The sequence below is a fragment of the Miscanthus floridulus genome, chromosome 18 (genome assembly GCF_019320115.1).
Source record: "Miscanthus floridulus cultivar M001 chromosome 18, ASM1932011v1, whole genome shotgun sequence".
Lineage (NCBI taxonomy): Eukaryota > Viridiplantae > Streptophyta > Magnoliopsida > Poales > Poaceae > Miscanthus > Miscanthus floridulus.
Window position 1 is genome coordinate 125,470,766 of NC_089597.1, and position 13,156 is coordinate 125,483,921.

Genomic DNA, 13,156 nt, shown 5'->3' on the forward strand with positions numbered 1-13,156 from the left:
GAATACCAAGTAAGTCGGTGCCCAAAACACCGTATGAGTTGTGGACAGGAAGAATACCCTCACTTAACCACTTGCGTGTGTGGGGGAGCCCTGCTGAGGCTAAAGTTTTTAACCCAAACATTGGAAAGCTAGATCCCAAAACAGTGAGTTGCCATTTCATTGGCTACCCAGAAAAGTCAAAAGGTTTTCGTTTCTACTGTCCTAATAGACATACAAAGTTTGTGGAAACGAGACACGCTGTCTTCCTAAAGGATGAAATGATTAGGGGGAGCATGGTAGCTCGAGAAATTGACCTTGAAGAGAAACGGGTGTATGCACCCACTCCGATCATTCATGAGCCATTTTTCTCACTACCTGCTGTTGCTGCACCAACAGTACAAGACACTGTGGTGCCAGCACCTGTTGTTATCCCGCCTGTGGCAACAATGAATGATGATGAGGAACCTGTGGCTCAGGATCCTATAGAACCTATTGCCACACATGAGGGGGAGCAATAACAGCCTCAAACAGAAAATGTGCCAATTGAGGAGGCCCCTAGAAGGTCTCAAAGAGTTAGAAAATCAGCTATTCCTGCTGATTATGAAGTGTACAACACTGAAGAATTTCAAATGGAGGATGATCCCACCTCATTTGAAGAAGCCATGAAAAGTGATCATTCATCAAAGTGGCTTGAGGCCATGGAAGATGAGATGAGATCAATGAATGCAAATAAAGTTTGGGATTTGGAGATAATTCCTAAAGGAGCCAAAACAGTAGGCTGTAAATGAGTCTACAAAACAAAACTTGACTCTCAAGGGAATATAGAGAGATATAAAACTTGACTTATGACAAAAGGCTTTACACAAAGAGAAGTGATTGATTACAATGAGACCTTTTCTCCAGTCTCATGTAAGGATTCCTTCAGAATCATAATGGCATTAGTGGCACATTATGATTTGGAATTACATCAAATGGATGTAAAGATGACATTTCTCAACGGAGACTTAGAGGAAAATGTTTATATGGCACAACCGAAAGGTTTTGTCATGGAAGGAAAAGAACGTTTGGGATGCCGCCTAAAGAAATCTATTTATGGATTAAAACAAGCTTCAAGACAGTGGTACTTAAAGTTTGATCAGACAATAAAGAATTTTGGGTTTAAAGATAATGTTGAGGACAATTGTGTCTACGTAAAGTTTAAGAATGGGAAGTTTATCTTCCTTGTCCTGTATGTGGATGATATCTTACTTGCTAGTAGTGATGTCAGTCTACTACTAGAGACAAAGAAGTTTTTGTCCTCAAAATTTGATATGAAAGATCTTGGTGAAGCTTCGTTCGTTCTAGGGATCGAGATTCACCGAGATAGAAGTAAAGGGGTATTAGGACTGTCACAAAAGGCATACATAGAAAAAGTCTTAAAGAAATTCAGTATGCACAAATGTAGTCCCTCACCTGCTCCTATAGTCAAGGGCAACAGATATGGGGATTTTCAATGCCCCAGGAACCAATATGAGATCGATCAAATGAAAGTGGTTCCATATGCTTCAGCTGTCGGAAGCTTGCAATATGCTCAAGTGTGTACGCGCCCTGACTTGGCATTTGTTACCGGGTTACTTGGCAGATTCTAGAGCAATCCTAGAATAGAACACTGGAAATTGGTAAAGAAAGTCTTGCGTTATTTGCAAGGAACGAAAGGCCTCATGATGACGTATAGAAGATCTGATTCACTCCATATAGTGGGATATTCAGATTCTGATTATGCGGGAGATAATAGAAAATCCACGTCTGGATATGTGTTTACTCTCGTAGGGGGAGCTATTTCATAGAAAAGCTCAAAGCAAACCGTCACTACATCGTCCACAATGTATGCCGAGTTTGTAGCGTGTTATGAGGCAACGGGCAGGTGAACTGGCTAAAGAAGTTCATACCCGGTTTGAAGGTGGTTGACGACATCAATAGACCACTGAAGTTATACTGCGATAATAATCCAGCAGTACAGTATGCTCACAACAATAGGTCAAGTGGTGCTGCCAAACACATTGACATAAAGTATTATGTTGTGAAGGATAAAGTCCGGGATCAAATGATAAGTCTTGAGCATATAAGTACCGAAAAGATGCTCGCGGATCCGCTTACAAAAGGCTTACCACCCAACGTGTTCAGAGAACATGTAGCCGCCATGGGTTTAAGGGAAAGCCTATGATTCCTGGACTATAAAGGGTCCAAAAGTTAAAGTAAATATTTCAGATCAGAGACATGCATTGAGCTGTTAAATCTATCGGCGATTGACCGTGACGATGAGACATGCTCTATGCATCATCTGTGAAGAAATGAGTAAGGATAAAAGGATTGAAGTTTTAAAGTTTAAAGATAAAAGTAATAGTGAGATCAAGGAGGAGAATGTTAGATTGATCTCATAACCAATAAGCCCAACGACTTATTGGGCCTTGGTCACGCGCCCTGATCGGGGGCGCCCAACCCTACATGGTTGGTGGGCCCCCGTCGCACTGCGCTATATAAAGAGGTGGAGGCCGGCGGCTCAAAGCACGAGGTTCGTCGTGAGCCGCAAACCCCACCGACAAAACCCTAGACCGATCTAAGAGGGCGCGCAGCCAGCGACGGGAAGCTCCGCTGACCCTTGCCGTCGTCACTGCTACGCCCCGTCTGCACTGCATCGACTTCCATGCAACCTCTACTCCAACCATCGCTACCCGTGAGCAGACTTCACCGACGAAGCTGATGGAGGCCTCTGGATCCACTCCCTCTGGGATCTCAGGTTCGACACCTTCTCCTTCCTCTAGATAGCTTTCTAGGTCTACAGCGTTACCGTTGTCTACTGCTCTTGATGTCTGTCCTCTAGACCGACTGCTAGATGATTCGAGGTTTATAACAAAGAATAATCTATTGCCGATTCATATCCCACGGCCGTCTTGCATATAGTACCTTCGTCCTTAGTGGCGGAGCTGGATATAGGAAAAGAGGAGTCCATATAATAATCAAAACAAAATGGCGAACCAAACACCACCTTAAAACTCAGATATAATAATCAATAATTATTAACCTAATCTACTACTACGAGTATATGATCAGACAGCAGTACTGAAGAACAGTTTCACTGACAATCAGCTCAGGCAATAGTATCCTCACGAGGAGCTCCCGTTGCTTCTACAGCTTTCTTTTCTGCTCTCCCACGAGCCCTTGACAAAGCCTCGGTCATATCAGAGTTCATTGGCACAGCAACTTTCAGCAGATCAATGAAAGCTTCGACATCCTTGACCTCCCCTTCATCTCCAAGATACTTAAGTATCATCTCAATCATCGAAGGCTCAGGGATCCAACAAGAATTAGGGGCATACATATAGAAAGCATTTTTGGTCAGCTCATAAGCTCTCGCGACATCACCTTTCTCCGCATAGCCACTTGCCACAATTTCCCAGCTTGTTGAAGGAGGCATCTTTCCCTTTATCAAGAAGCCGTCGAGCAGCGCCTCGGCCTTGTCCAGCAAGCCCTTTTGGCAGTACCATTTGAGCAGCACATTTGGAACTTTGAAGTGCAATTCATTTTTGCTGGACTCCCACTCTTTCAGCAAGTCTTCAGCTTCCACAATCTCATCAAGCTTCACAAGCACCGCAAGCATGTTGGTGTAGTCCGTGTTAAGATGCCTCTTACAGTTCGACATTTGCAGCGCCCATAGCCTCTTGACCTCTGATTTGTCCCCAAGGTGGCCATACAGGGAAATCAAGCGTCTATAGGCATCCAAATCCTTTTTACCCATTTTTGCCTCTGCTTTCTTTAAGGCAGAGTATGCCTTCTCCCTCAGGTCACCCTTAATGTATTGGCTTGCCACGACAGCATAGGTATTCCAGTCAGGCTCACATTCCATCTCCTCCAGGGTGTTTTCCAACCCAAAAAAGTCAGCTCTTGTGCCATAAGAATTTATGCATATTCTGTAGCTAAAATTATCGGGAACAATCCCATTGCTCTTCATTTCTGCCATCACCAAAGGGACCCTCTCATGCTGCCCTATGTTGGTATAGAGGCTCATGAGGTTGTTGTAGGGGAGCGCGGTGAACACAAAACCCAGCTCTTTCATCTTCTGAAAATGGGCCAACGCTTTGTCGACCAAGCGTTCTCGTGCGAAGCAGTTGAGAAGTGCACCATATGGTTTCTCTGTCTTATCTTTGTCAGATAGGTTATTGAAGTAGGTCTCTGCTGCTCCAACTCCATGAATATGACCGATTAAATCCAGGTGAACAGCATGATCCTTTGGCAGAAATTTGACGTGGCCTTTGAGATTCATCCACTCAGAGACCTGTGCAAAATGAAAAGATAATGATCAATGAGGGATGCCAAGAATTCATACAAAACTGTGCATACAGCAAGTCTGCAACGCCAAGTCCTAGTAATAATATGCTTCTTGCGTTCAAAAAAAGTAATATATGCTTCTTGAGGACATGTTACACTAATCATGTGCTATGACAAAGAAGCAATGATGGACAAGCTTGTACTGAATCCTATATGTTGACCAGCATTGTGGAGACAGATAGGGGTCAGCACATAAGTGGTACCTATGACTGAAAAGCAGACCAAAATCTCTCTGGACTCCTGAATTCCTAGCGATAATTCAAGTTGCCCTCTTTGTATCAGTCCTCTCCATGTCGCTCAGAGAAGGAAAAAGTATTCACAAAAAAATATTTCATGTGATTAGCATCTCTACATAGGAATCCTGAACCAAAAGACAGGCAGCGGATCGGACCACGTCACCTGCTAACCTGCTAACCACCGGATCTGACAAATGACACGATATGAAGTGTCCGATCATGGATCGGTCGGGTCCCAAACTACTTCTCGTCCAGACGATAGCGGGCGGCGTGTCTGTTAGGCCGCGATCCCGTCTTCTCGTCTCGCTCCTTCTCGAATTGCCCATCGGCCTTGCCCACCCCAGGCTACAATCGTGCAGCCGCCCCTCCCGTCCGCGCTTTTCCCCAGTCCCCCGTGCTCCGCCCACGAACCCACTCGCACGGGTGTGGCGACCAGCGAGGCCACCCGAGGGGGCCAGCAGAGGGCAGTGCGGAACAGGGCGAGCAACCTGCGTCGGGTATGGACGAGCATGGTGGCGGAGACCACGGTGTGCTGCTCCCAGCCCTCTCAGCCCCGATGTAGGCTGCGGACGAGGAGTGTACGACGCAGTTGGGGCGCCTCTCTATGGCGCAGTACTCCTCTGGCACGCCAAGGCCACACGCACAGCTCGCGAACACGGCGCTTCCAAAGCTCCTGCAGGCCGCACATTCGAACGCCTACTCCCCTCCGCGCCCACCTGCTCCCTGCAGCGCATCATCGCCTTCTCGGCCACGACGCAGGCTGCGTGCCTCGTGTCCGAGCTCTCCCTGTGCTGGCGTGCGGCCCAGCCCTCCACCTGACGCTCCTGACGCACCGGCGCCACTAGCCACTATCCTGGTGCTTGCGGTGGAGCTCCACAGAGGTGTCCCTCTCCCTCTGGCCTCCGCCTCTACCGCGTCGTGTTTCCTTGGCCAATGTTGCCCCTACTCCTCAACTCCTCTTCTGTTTTGCTACATATCCACGACTAGGAGTCCACAGAGGAGTTGGCAAGGTATGCTAGCACATGCAAGGCCTCCCCTTCCTCAGTAAGGCCAGTCACAGCCATGCATATTTCTCATTGTCACCATGTTAGTATGATTAGCACATCTTGGGTGCCAATTTCAGGCTTTGAGCTAATAGGTGGTTTCTGGAGTCCGGACACCCTTGAGCTGCTCGATGAAATGCACAAGTAGACTCTGGATATAATTTTACATATATAACTTTTTGTAGCTTGGAAGTATGGTATGTAGCTTGGAAGTATGGTATATTTGAACTATATGCTGGACAAGTATGCCAAAATTGAGTTCAGACATTTTTTCTTTCTTTCTTTTATTGTGACTAGGCCAAGCAAACATTTTTTTTTTCTGAATTCTGTACCTAATAGAAAACCAAGTAGCTGTACACTGGTATAGTACAGAGGCAGTTCAAATTCCAATACATGGCCTCCAATTTCCTATTTATCGCTAGTTTGTAATAGATGCTTTATCCTGACCAACAATCCAACACATGTTCTTTAGCCAGGTTAAATCAAACATAATACCAACCACCCTTGGTCATCCATGTCACCATCTGTTGAAATATTGCTTCTCTTTTTAATTTCCAAAGATATAGCAAATATCATTGTTATTCTTGCTTTGTCATAGGTTCTTAACCAATTTGATATGATCTGAAAATATGAAGCGATTATTAACAATGTTCTCAAGCCCCAGATTTGTTACATGATTATCATATTTAATTATGCTTTTGTGCTAAGTAGTTGCCATTTATGTATCTAAATCTTCAGACTTTTACTACCTTTACTACCTCTGATAGTTGGGTTACCATTTGATATATAATACTTCTGTTGAATCAAAACTATAGACGCTATATATATTTTTGTCAAGTGCTGGATCGGAATTTTGCAGAACAAATAGGCCACTCAAATCCTTCTACTGAGTGCAGATCCATTACTAACTCTGTGTCCTGTAAAACATGCATTGTGTAGTTCTTAAATTCTACAATTTACAGATAATGCAAAATTAGCTCCAGTAGAAATATTCGAATCAAGTAAGCTTCAGGCAATATTGGGAGACAGACTTGCGTCTGTTGAGGAATTATGAGTGCAGTTTACTGCTTTCTTGATCACTTCCTTGCATGATCCTCATAGCTGTATATTCTTTTTCCCCTTAATGGTAAAACTAACTACAGACCTCACATTCCACATGATATATGTTCTCTCAGTAGTATTGCTTGAAAACTATGAAATGAACTAAACTAGACCCAGGAGTAGAACCCAGCCAGTGGAGGTGCTACTAAAACATCACAACCATTAGGCTATGAGCTCGTTTTCTCATCTGTCAGTAAACCACCATCGATTGTTTTGGCGTTGTTGTCATATTTTAACCACGATCACGATTGGTGACGGAGCCAAGGCTCGTTTCTGGCACGATAACTGGCTTGATGGCGAGGCCCCCAAAAACCTCGCCCCTTAGAAACGTGCTTACATCTTTCCCTACTTTGCCCGTTCGCCAAGGTGGTATGGAACCAAATCCTAAACTGGGAGCACTTTGACACACACACAGCTGACTCAGTTCTACCTGGACCCCACTCGCTTGAGTTCATGGTGGGAGGAGACCGTTCCCAAGGTCACAAAAGAAGAAAGAAGGCGCTTCCACGGTTTGGTCATTTACACATGCTAGAATCTTTGGAAGGAGAGAAATCTAAGAATTTTCAGTAACGCCCAAGAATCGGCCTTGCAGGTAGGAAGACATTGCACAAAGAAAAAGGGCTCTCGAAAGAGAAGGCTAGCAAGCTGGAGTTTGTGTTGTACCCGTGTTCTGCTACTATGTGTTTGCCACTCCTGTTGGCCTACTCTGTTTTCCCTGGCGGTTGATCTATAACCTGTACATAAAACTCTTTTACTCCTTCCTTAATTGAGAGGCAGAGCTCCTGCCGTTCGTTTCAAAAAAAAAGATCAATAGAATGTGACACATGTCTGCATATAACTACAGAGTAAATATGAATAGGATAAACTCCATTTATATGTCTGCTTCCTTAGCTCTTAATTTTAGTTGACAGTTTTTATGTGTTTGTAGTATTACTTCTACATATTTGGGTTCAGTTCGATGGGTCGAGTGCATCCCCCGTGGGCAGCTGCAGCTCGATGTTCATGGCTGGCACATGAGGGAAACAAGGCTCTCAAATCATTATCAGCCACATTTACTGTTTCTGCCACCACCATTTGATATTAACTGAAACTCTAGATTCTCTCCAACAAAGACAACATTTCTCCTTACTACACTATCAACTCGTCAAATCACTAAATAAATTGAAACAAGTCAGCAATGTAGATTCTGTTCATGTTAAAATAAAGTCATGCGCTCTAAAAACCGTGCTTAGTTTCACATCACTTCTGATGCATGGAAATCACTCATGTTACAAACAAATACTATACAAACAAAAGAAACTTACCTAAACACCACGGATCTTACCATGGCCTAAACTATCACCAGGTTTATAAGATGAGGCGTCCATTGCCCATGTTTAACAATTGTATCAATAATCGTGCGAAACCGGACGAGGTCTCTATTACTCACGCTGTCACGCATCACGGACTGGCCAAAACAGGCTGTCGTGTGGCAACGCTGCGCATAGTTTCTAGCGGTACCAATGAGTTGCATATCGCATTTTAGAAATTTCTGCATTACATTGTACTCGAGAGAAACCTACCCTCTTTCTGTAGCAGCATCACATCATACACGTACACCTCAAATGCAAATACGAAGAGACAGATAATATGGCAAGAAAAACAACAGCATCCCCCCATATCATTTCATCGAACACCTTCCACGCGCCAACGACAACAAGCAACCTAGAATGAATGGAGCAGGGCATGAAGGAGAGCCGTATCTACCTCGAGGGCCTGGCGGTGGCGGCGGCGCGTGCGCAGCTCCTTGACGATGCGTCGGAGATCAACTTCTCCGAGGCGGTTTCCGGGCCGCGCCGCCCACAGTTCAATCTCCGGCACAAGGAGTGTGCCCGGGTTGCCCAGCGGCCACAGCGTGGACCCCAGGGTCGGCGGCGGCGTTCCCTCCTCCGCGCTGTTGCTGAGATACGAGTTGGCAACGGCGCGAGAGGGCGGGACGGGGAGGAGCCCTCCGCGGCGGCCGAGGCTGAGCAGGCGGCGCGCCGCGGCGAAGAGAGAGGACGAGGCCATGGCGAACGGCTTGGCGGGTGGCAGCTTCGGCGCTTCGCGGGCACTCGCTTGCCAGGCAGTAGCCCGTGCGGGGTTTGGGCCTCTCTTCTGGGATTTGGGCTTTATCTATTTCGGTTTTGGGCCTAGTTCTCGTCGGCCCCTCTCCTTGAATGCTCGAACGGGAAAAAAAATGCATTCTACATCCCCTAAATTATTGGCGTAGTCTGATTTTCTTCTTGAACTAACTGATATCTTATCTGATGAACTCTGAAAACCACTCAAATTGCCTCCCTCTCTTGGTTTGGAGAGGTTTTGAAGGCGTTTTGGTTGAGACGTGTGCTCTCGCGCAGCTGCCCTATGTTGCCATCGTGCGACACTCCTTCGCAAGGTGCAGGCCAGCAGCGGGCGCCCTTCTTCTACCTCTCCAAACGCCCCAAAAGTAACCCTCTCATTTGTCGCGGTCGGACATCGCCACTAAATGTTTGGTTGGAGGCCTCGCAGGTACATGTTTTCCAGGAAACAAGCTCCAGCCTCCAGACATCCAAAATTCGGCGCTTGAGATGCATGTCTAGTTCAGGCAGCTTTATGTAGCCACGAACCAAACGAGGCCCAAGAGCGTGTTTGATTTTCTTCTTGTGGCGAAGACGTCTAGCTAGGTATTGGGGCTAGGCATTGAAACGTCTGCGATCGTAATCAGATGCACATGGAGTCCCAGGCGATGGACTAAAATGTCTACTTGAAATGAGTGGGCGAACAGACGACACATGGTATTTCATGAGTAAGTACTCCCTCAGTCCACGAATACAATGCATTTAAACATTAAAAAAGTTATATCTAAATATAAAAGATTTTAGAAAAAAATAGTTGTGCATTGAATAGTAGTACAAATTTGGCAAGTATTATATCGTTAATTCCCATTTATCAATCAATCTCTATTAACACGCTGATGGTAGCGGCTAATTTAAAACAGAGTAAGGATATAGTGTGTGTTTTTGTATTCTCTTAGTTTATTCTAAAATTTTTAAAAATACATTATGTTATAGAATAGAGGGAGTACATCACATTTAACGAATTTGGTTTGATACCATTAGTGTTACAAATAGAAATGAAATCAAATTACAGGGTAATCGGATGTGGGATGGATCATTGCGGCCGTTCCTTTGGTTTGGTAAGGTAACGGTATACCAGTACCACGGTAAATGTTTGGTAAGCGTCCGACACCCAAAACTTTGATGCATGCATGCAACCAAATATGATCTCATCTCGTACTAAACCAATAACAAAGACAACCAAACACGACCACTTGCACGAGCTCAACCAGACTTCTTTGGTCTTGCACAGCCTAGCCATCCTGGCTCGAGGCTTGCTCTGCAATCAATCACGCCCTAAGGTAACGGTATACCAGTACCACGCCATTTTGAAACAGTCCCGAGTCCCGACGCCGGGGCGTGAGGTCGGGCTCGGCCATCTGGAAGGCGGCCTGCAGCGTAGCGACATCCTCTGCGCAACATCCACGGAGAAGCCATAGCCACTGCAATCGGTGCGCCATTGCCTGCCGCAACCATGCAGCTCCTGCTGCCGTGCATCAGGTCACAGACAGTGCCGACACCGACGTACGTCTCTTGATCTCCGCCGTGGAGCCTATGCGGTGACGGCATTGGCCTATCCAAGATGAACCTGACTTTCCTTTGTCCATCCATGCCTGCTGGCTTCAAGATCGAAGTGGCAGCTGGCCCTGGCCGGTAACGGATCACGCGGTCACGCGTTACACCAAGCACAAGTACCGGCATCCCTTTCCCTCGGTGGTCTGATTATTATGCTACTACTTCCTCCGATCTAAATTTTAAATTGTTATGATTTTTCTAAATACATAACTTTTATTATGTATCTATACATGATGTATATCTAGGTACGTGATAAAAACTATACATCTATTATCTCAAAAAGACAAAAAGACTTAAAATTTAAAATGGAGGGGACACAAAACAAATGAAGAATCAAACACCACCTTATAAAACTCAGATAGTATACTGTAATTAATAAAAACAACCAACTACCCAAGGAAGGGGGTAGCTAGCTATTAATTTAATCTACAATTAGGAGTAGTACTCCCTTACCAAAAAAAAGTATCATTCCCATTTCCCGAGAAGTTAAACTTCTTTTAACTTTGACTAAATATATATAAAAAAATTAATATTTATAGTGTATAATTAGTATCATTAGATGAATCGTTGAATATAATTTCATAAATAAACTCATTGGGAGATACAAATGTTGCTAATACTTTCTACAAACGGGTCAAACTAAACATGAACCTCATAGCGAGATTCTTTTCGGATGGATGGAGTATATAAGATCAGACAGCAGTACTGGAGCACCATTTCACTGACAATCAAGGTCAGTCAATACTATCCTCACGAGGAGCTTCCGTTGCCTCTTCAACTTTCTTTTCTTCTCTCGAACGAGCCCTTGACAAAGCCTCGGTCATATCAGAGTTCATTGGCACAACAACTTTCAGCAGATCAATGAAAGCTTCCACATCCTTGACCTCCCCTTCATCTCCAAGATACTTAAGTATCATCGAAGGACTCGGGATCCAGCCAGAATTAGGGGCGCACATAGAGAGGGCATTTTTGGTCAGCTCATAAGCTCTCGCGACATCACCTTTCTTCGTATAGCCACTTGCCACAATTGCCCAGCTGGTTGCAGAAGGCTTCTTACCCATGGTCAAGAAGCCATCGAGCAGCTCCTCAGCCTTGTCCAGCAAGCCCTTTTGGCAGTATCCTTTGAGCAGGATATTTGGAACACTGAAGTCGAATGCATTTTTGCTGGACTCCCACTCTTTCAGCAAGTCTTCAGCTTCCGCGATCTCATAAGCTTCACAAGCACTACAAGCATGTTCATGTATCCCTTGTTGATATACCTCCTATAGTTCAACATCTGCAGTGCCCATAGCCTCTTGACCTATGATTTGTCCCCAACGAGGCCATACAGGGAAATCAAGTGCCTATAGGCACCCGAATCCTTTTTATCCATTTTTGCCTCTACTTTCTGTAGGACAGAGTATGCATTCTCCCTTAGGTCACCCTTAATGTAGTGGCTTGCAACAACAGCATAGGTATACCAGAGAACAACAACTCGAGGCTCACATTCCATCTCCTTCAGGGTGTTCTCTAACCCAGAAAAGTCAGCTCTTGTGCCATAAGCATTTATGCATATGTTGTAGCTAAAATAATCGGGAACAATCCCATTGCTCTTCATTTCTGCATCACCAAAGGGACCCTCTCATGCTGCCCTATTTTGGTATGGAGGCTCATGAGGTTGTTGTAGGGGAGCGCGGCGAACACAAAACCCAGCTCTTTCATCTTCTGAAAATGGGCCAACGCTTTGTCAACCAAGCGTTCTCGTGTGCAGCGGTTGAGAAGTGCACGATAGGGTTTCTGTCTTACCTTTGTCAGAGCGTGTTTAGTTTAGGGAATTTGGGAATTTGGACTACTGTAGCACTTTCGTTTTTATTTGATAATTAGTGTTCAATCATGGACTAATTAGGCTCAAAACGTTCGTCTCGTAATTTCCAACCAAACTGTACAATTAATTTTTTTTTTCGTCTACATTTAATGCTCCATGCACATATCGCAAGATTCGATGTGATAGATACTGTAGCACTTTTTGAAAATTTGGGGTTAGAACTGAACACGCGCAAAGATAGGTTATTGAAGTAGGTCTCTGCTGCTCCAACTCCATGAATATGACCGATTAAATTCAGGTGAAGAGCATGATCCTTTGGTAGAAATTTGACGTGACCCTTGAGATTCATCCACTCGGAGACCTGTGCAAAGTGAAAAAATAATGATCAATGAGGGATGCCCCAAGAATTCGTACAAAACTGTGCATTAAGCAAGTCTGCAGCTGAAAGGTCCTAGTGGCTAGATAATTATGAGGCGAAGTAAATGTTGTGCTAACCTACTAAAAATGTAAGTGTCGATGTTTTACCATCGATAGCCTGTCACGGGGGTACCCGGGACAGTTGTTCGGGCTTCGACGAATAGTGGAACTCGGCGGTCACGCAAAGAGACTCACGATTTATATTGGTTCGGGCCCTCGACTTGGTCGAGTAATAACCTTACATCCAGTTTGGCGTTAGCCTATTTGCGTCGTGTTGCTTTGAGTATTCGGTGTGTTCAGTCGTTTACGAGGGATATCCTCACCAGCCCTTTATAGTTCAGGTGCTGAGAGTAGTTGTTTGTGTCCTACTCGGATACAAGGTCAGAGTCCTAAGCTATGCTTCGGACGCCTTTTCTTGTATAGTCTGAATTGGAGTTTTGGTCTTGCACGTTGCTTTGCTCCGTGTTCTTCTTGGCGATTGCGCTGTGGGCCTTGTTACCAAGGCCCACTTCCCTATAG

At 45.1% G+C, this 13,156-nt stretch overlaps 1 protein-coding gene and 1 pseudogene across 1 annotated transcript; both read right to left on the reverse strand.

Moving 5' to 3' along the window:
* Window positions 1-2,957: 2,957 nt before the first annotated feature.
* Window positions 2,958-8,811, reverse strand: LOC136522566 (pentatricopeptide repeat-containing protein At4g21705, mitochondrial-like). Its single transcript, XM_066516370.1, has 2 exons — window positions 8,471-8,811; window positions 2,958-4,291 (listed from the first exon to the last, which is right to left on the reverse strand). The coding sequence occupies exons 1-2, from the start codon at window positions 8,771-8,773 to the stop codon at window positions 3,107-3,109; spliced, it is 1,488 nt and encodes a 495-aa protein (XP_066372467.1). The 5' UTR covers window positions 8,774-8,811; the 3' UTR covers window positions 2,958-3,106.
* Window positions 8,812-11,150: 2,339 nt separating this feature from the next.
* LOC136524598 (pentatricopeptide repeat-containing protein At4g21705, mitochondrial-like) lies at window positions 11,151-12,575 on the reverse strand (annotated as a pseudogene).
* Between the last annotated feature and the right edge of the window lie 581 nt (window positions 12,576-13,156).

Excerpts from the sequence above, each read along its gene's own strand:
- LOC136522566 (XM_066516370.1), bottom strand. The coding sequence starts at position 8,773 with ATGGCCTCGTCCTCTCTCTTCGCCGCGGCGCGCCGCCTGCTCAGCCTC. Across the intron at positions 4,292-8,470 it reads GCCACCGCCAGGCCCTCGAG|GTCTCTGAGTGGATGAATCT; the intron begins GTAGATACGGCT and ends CATTTTGCACAG.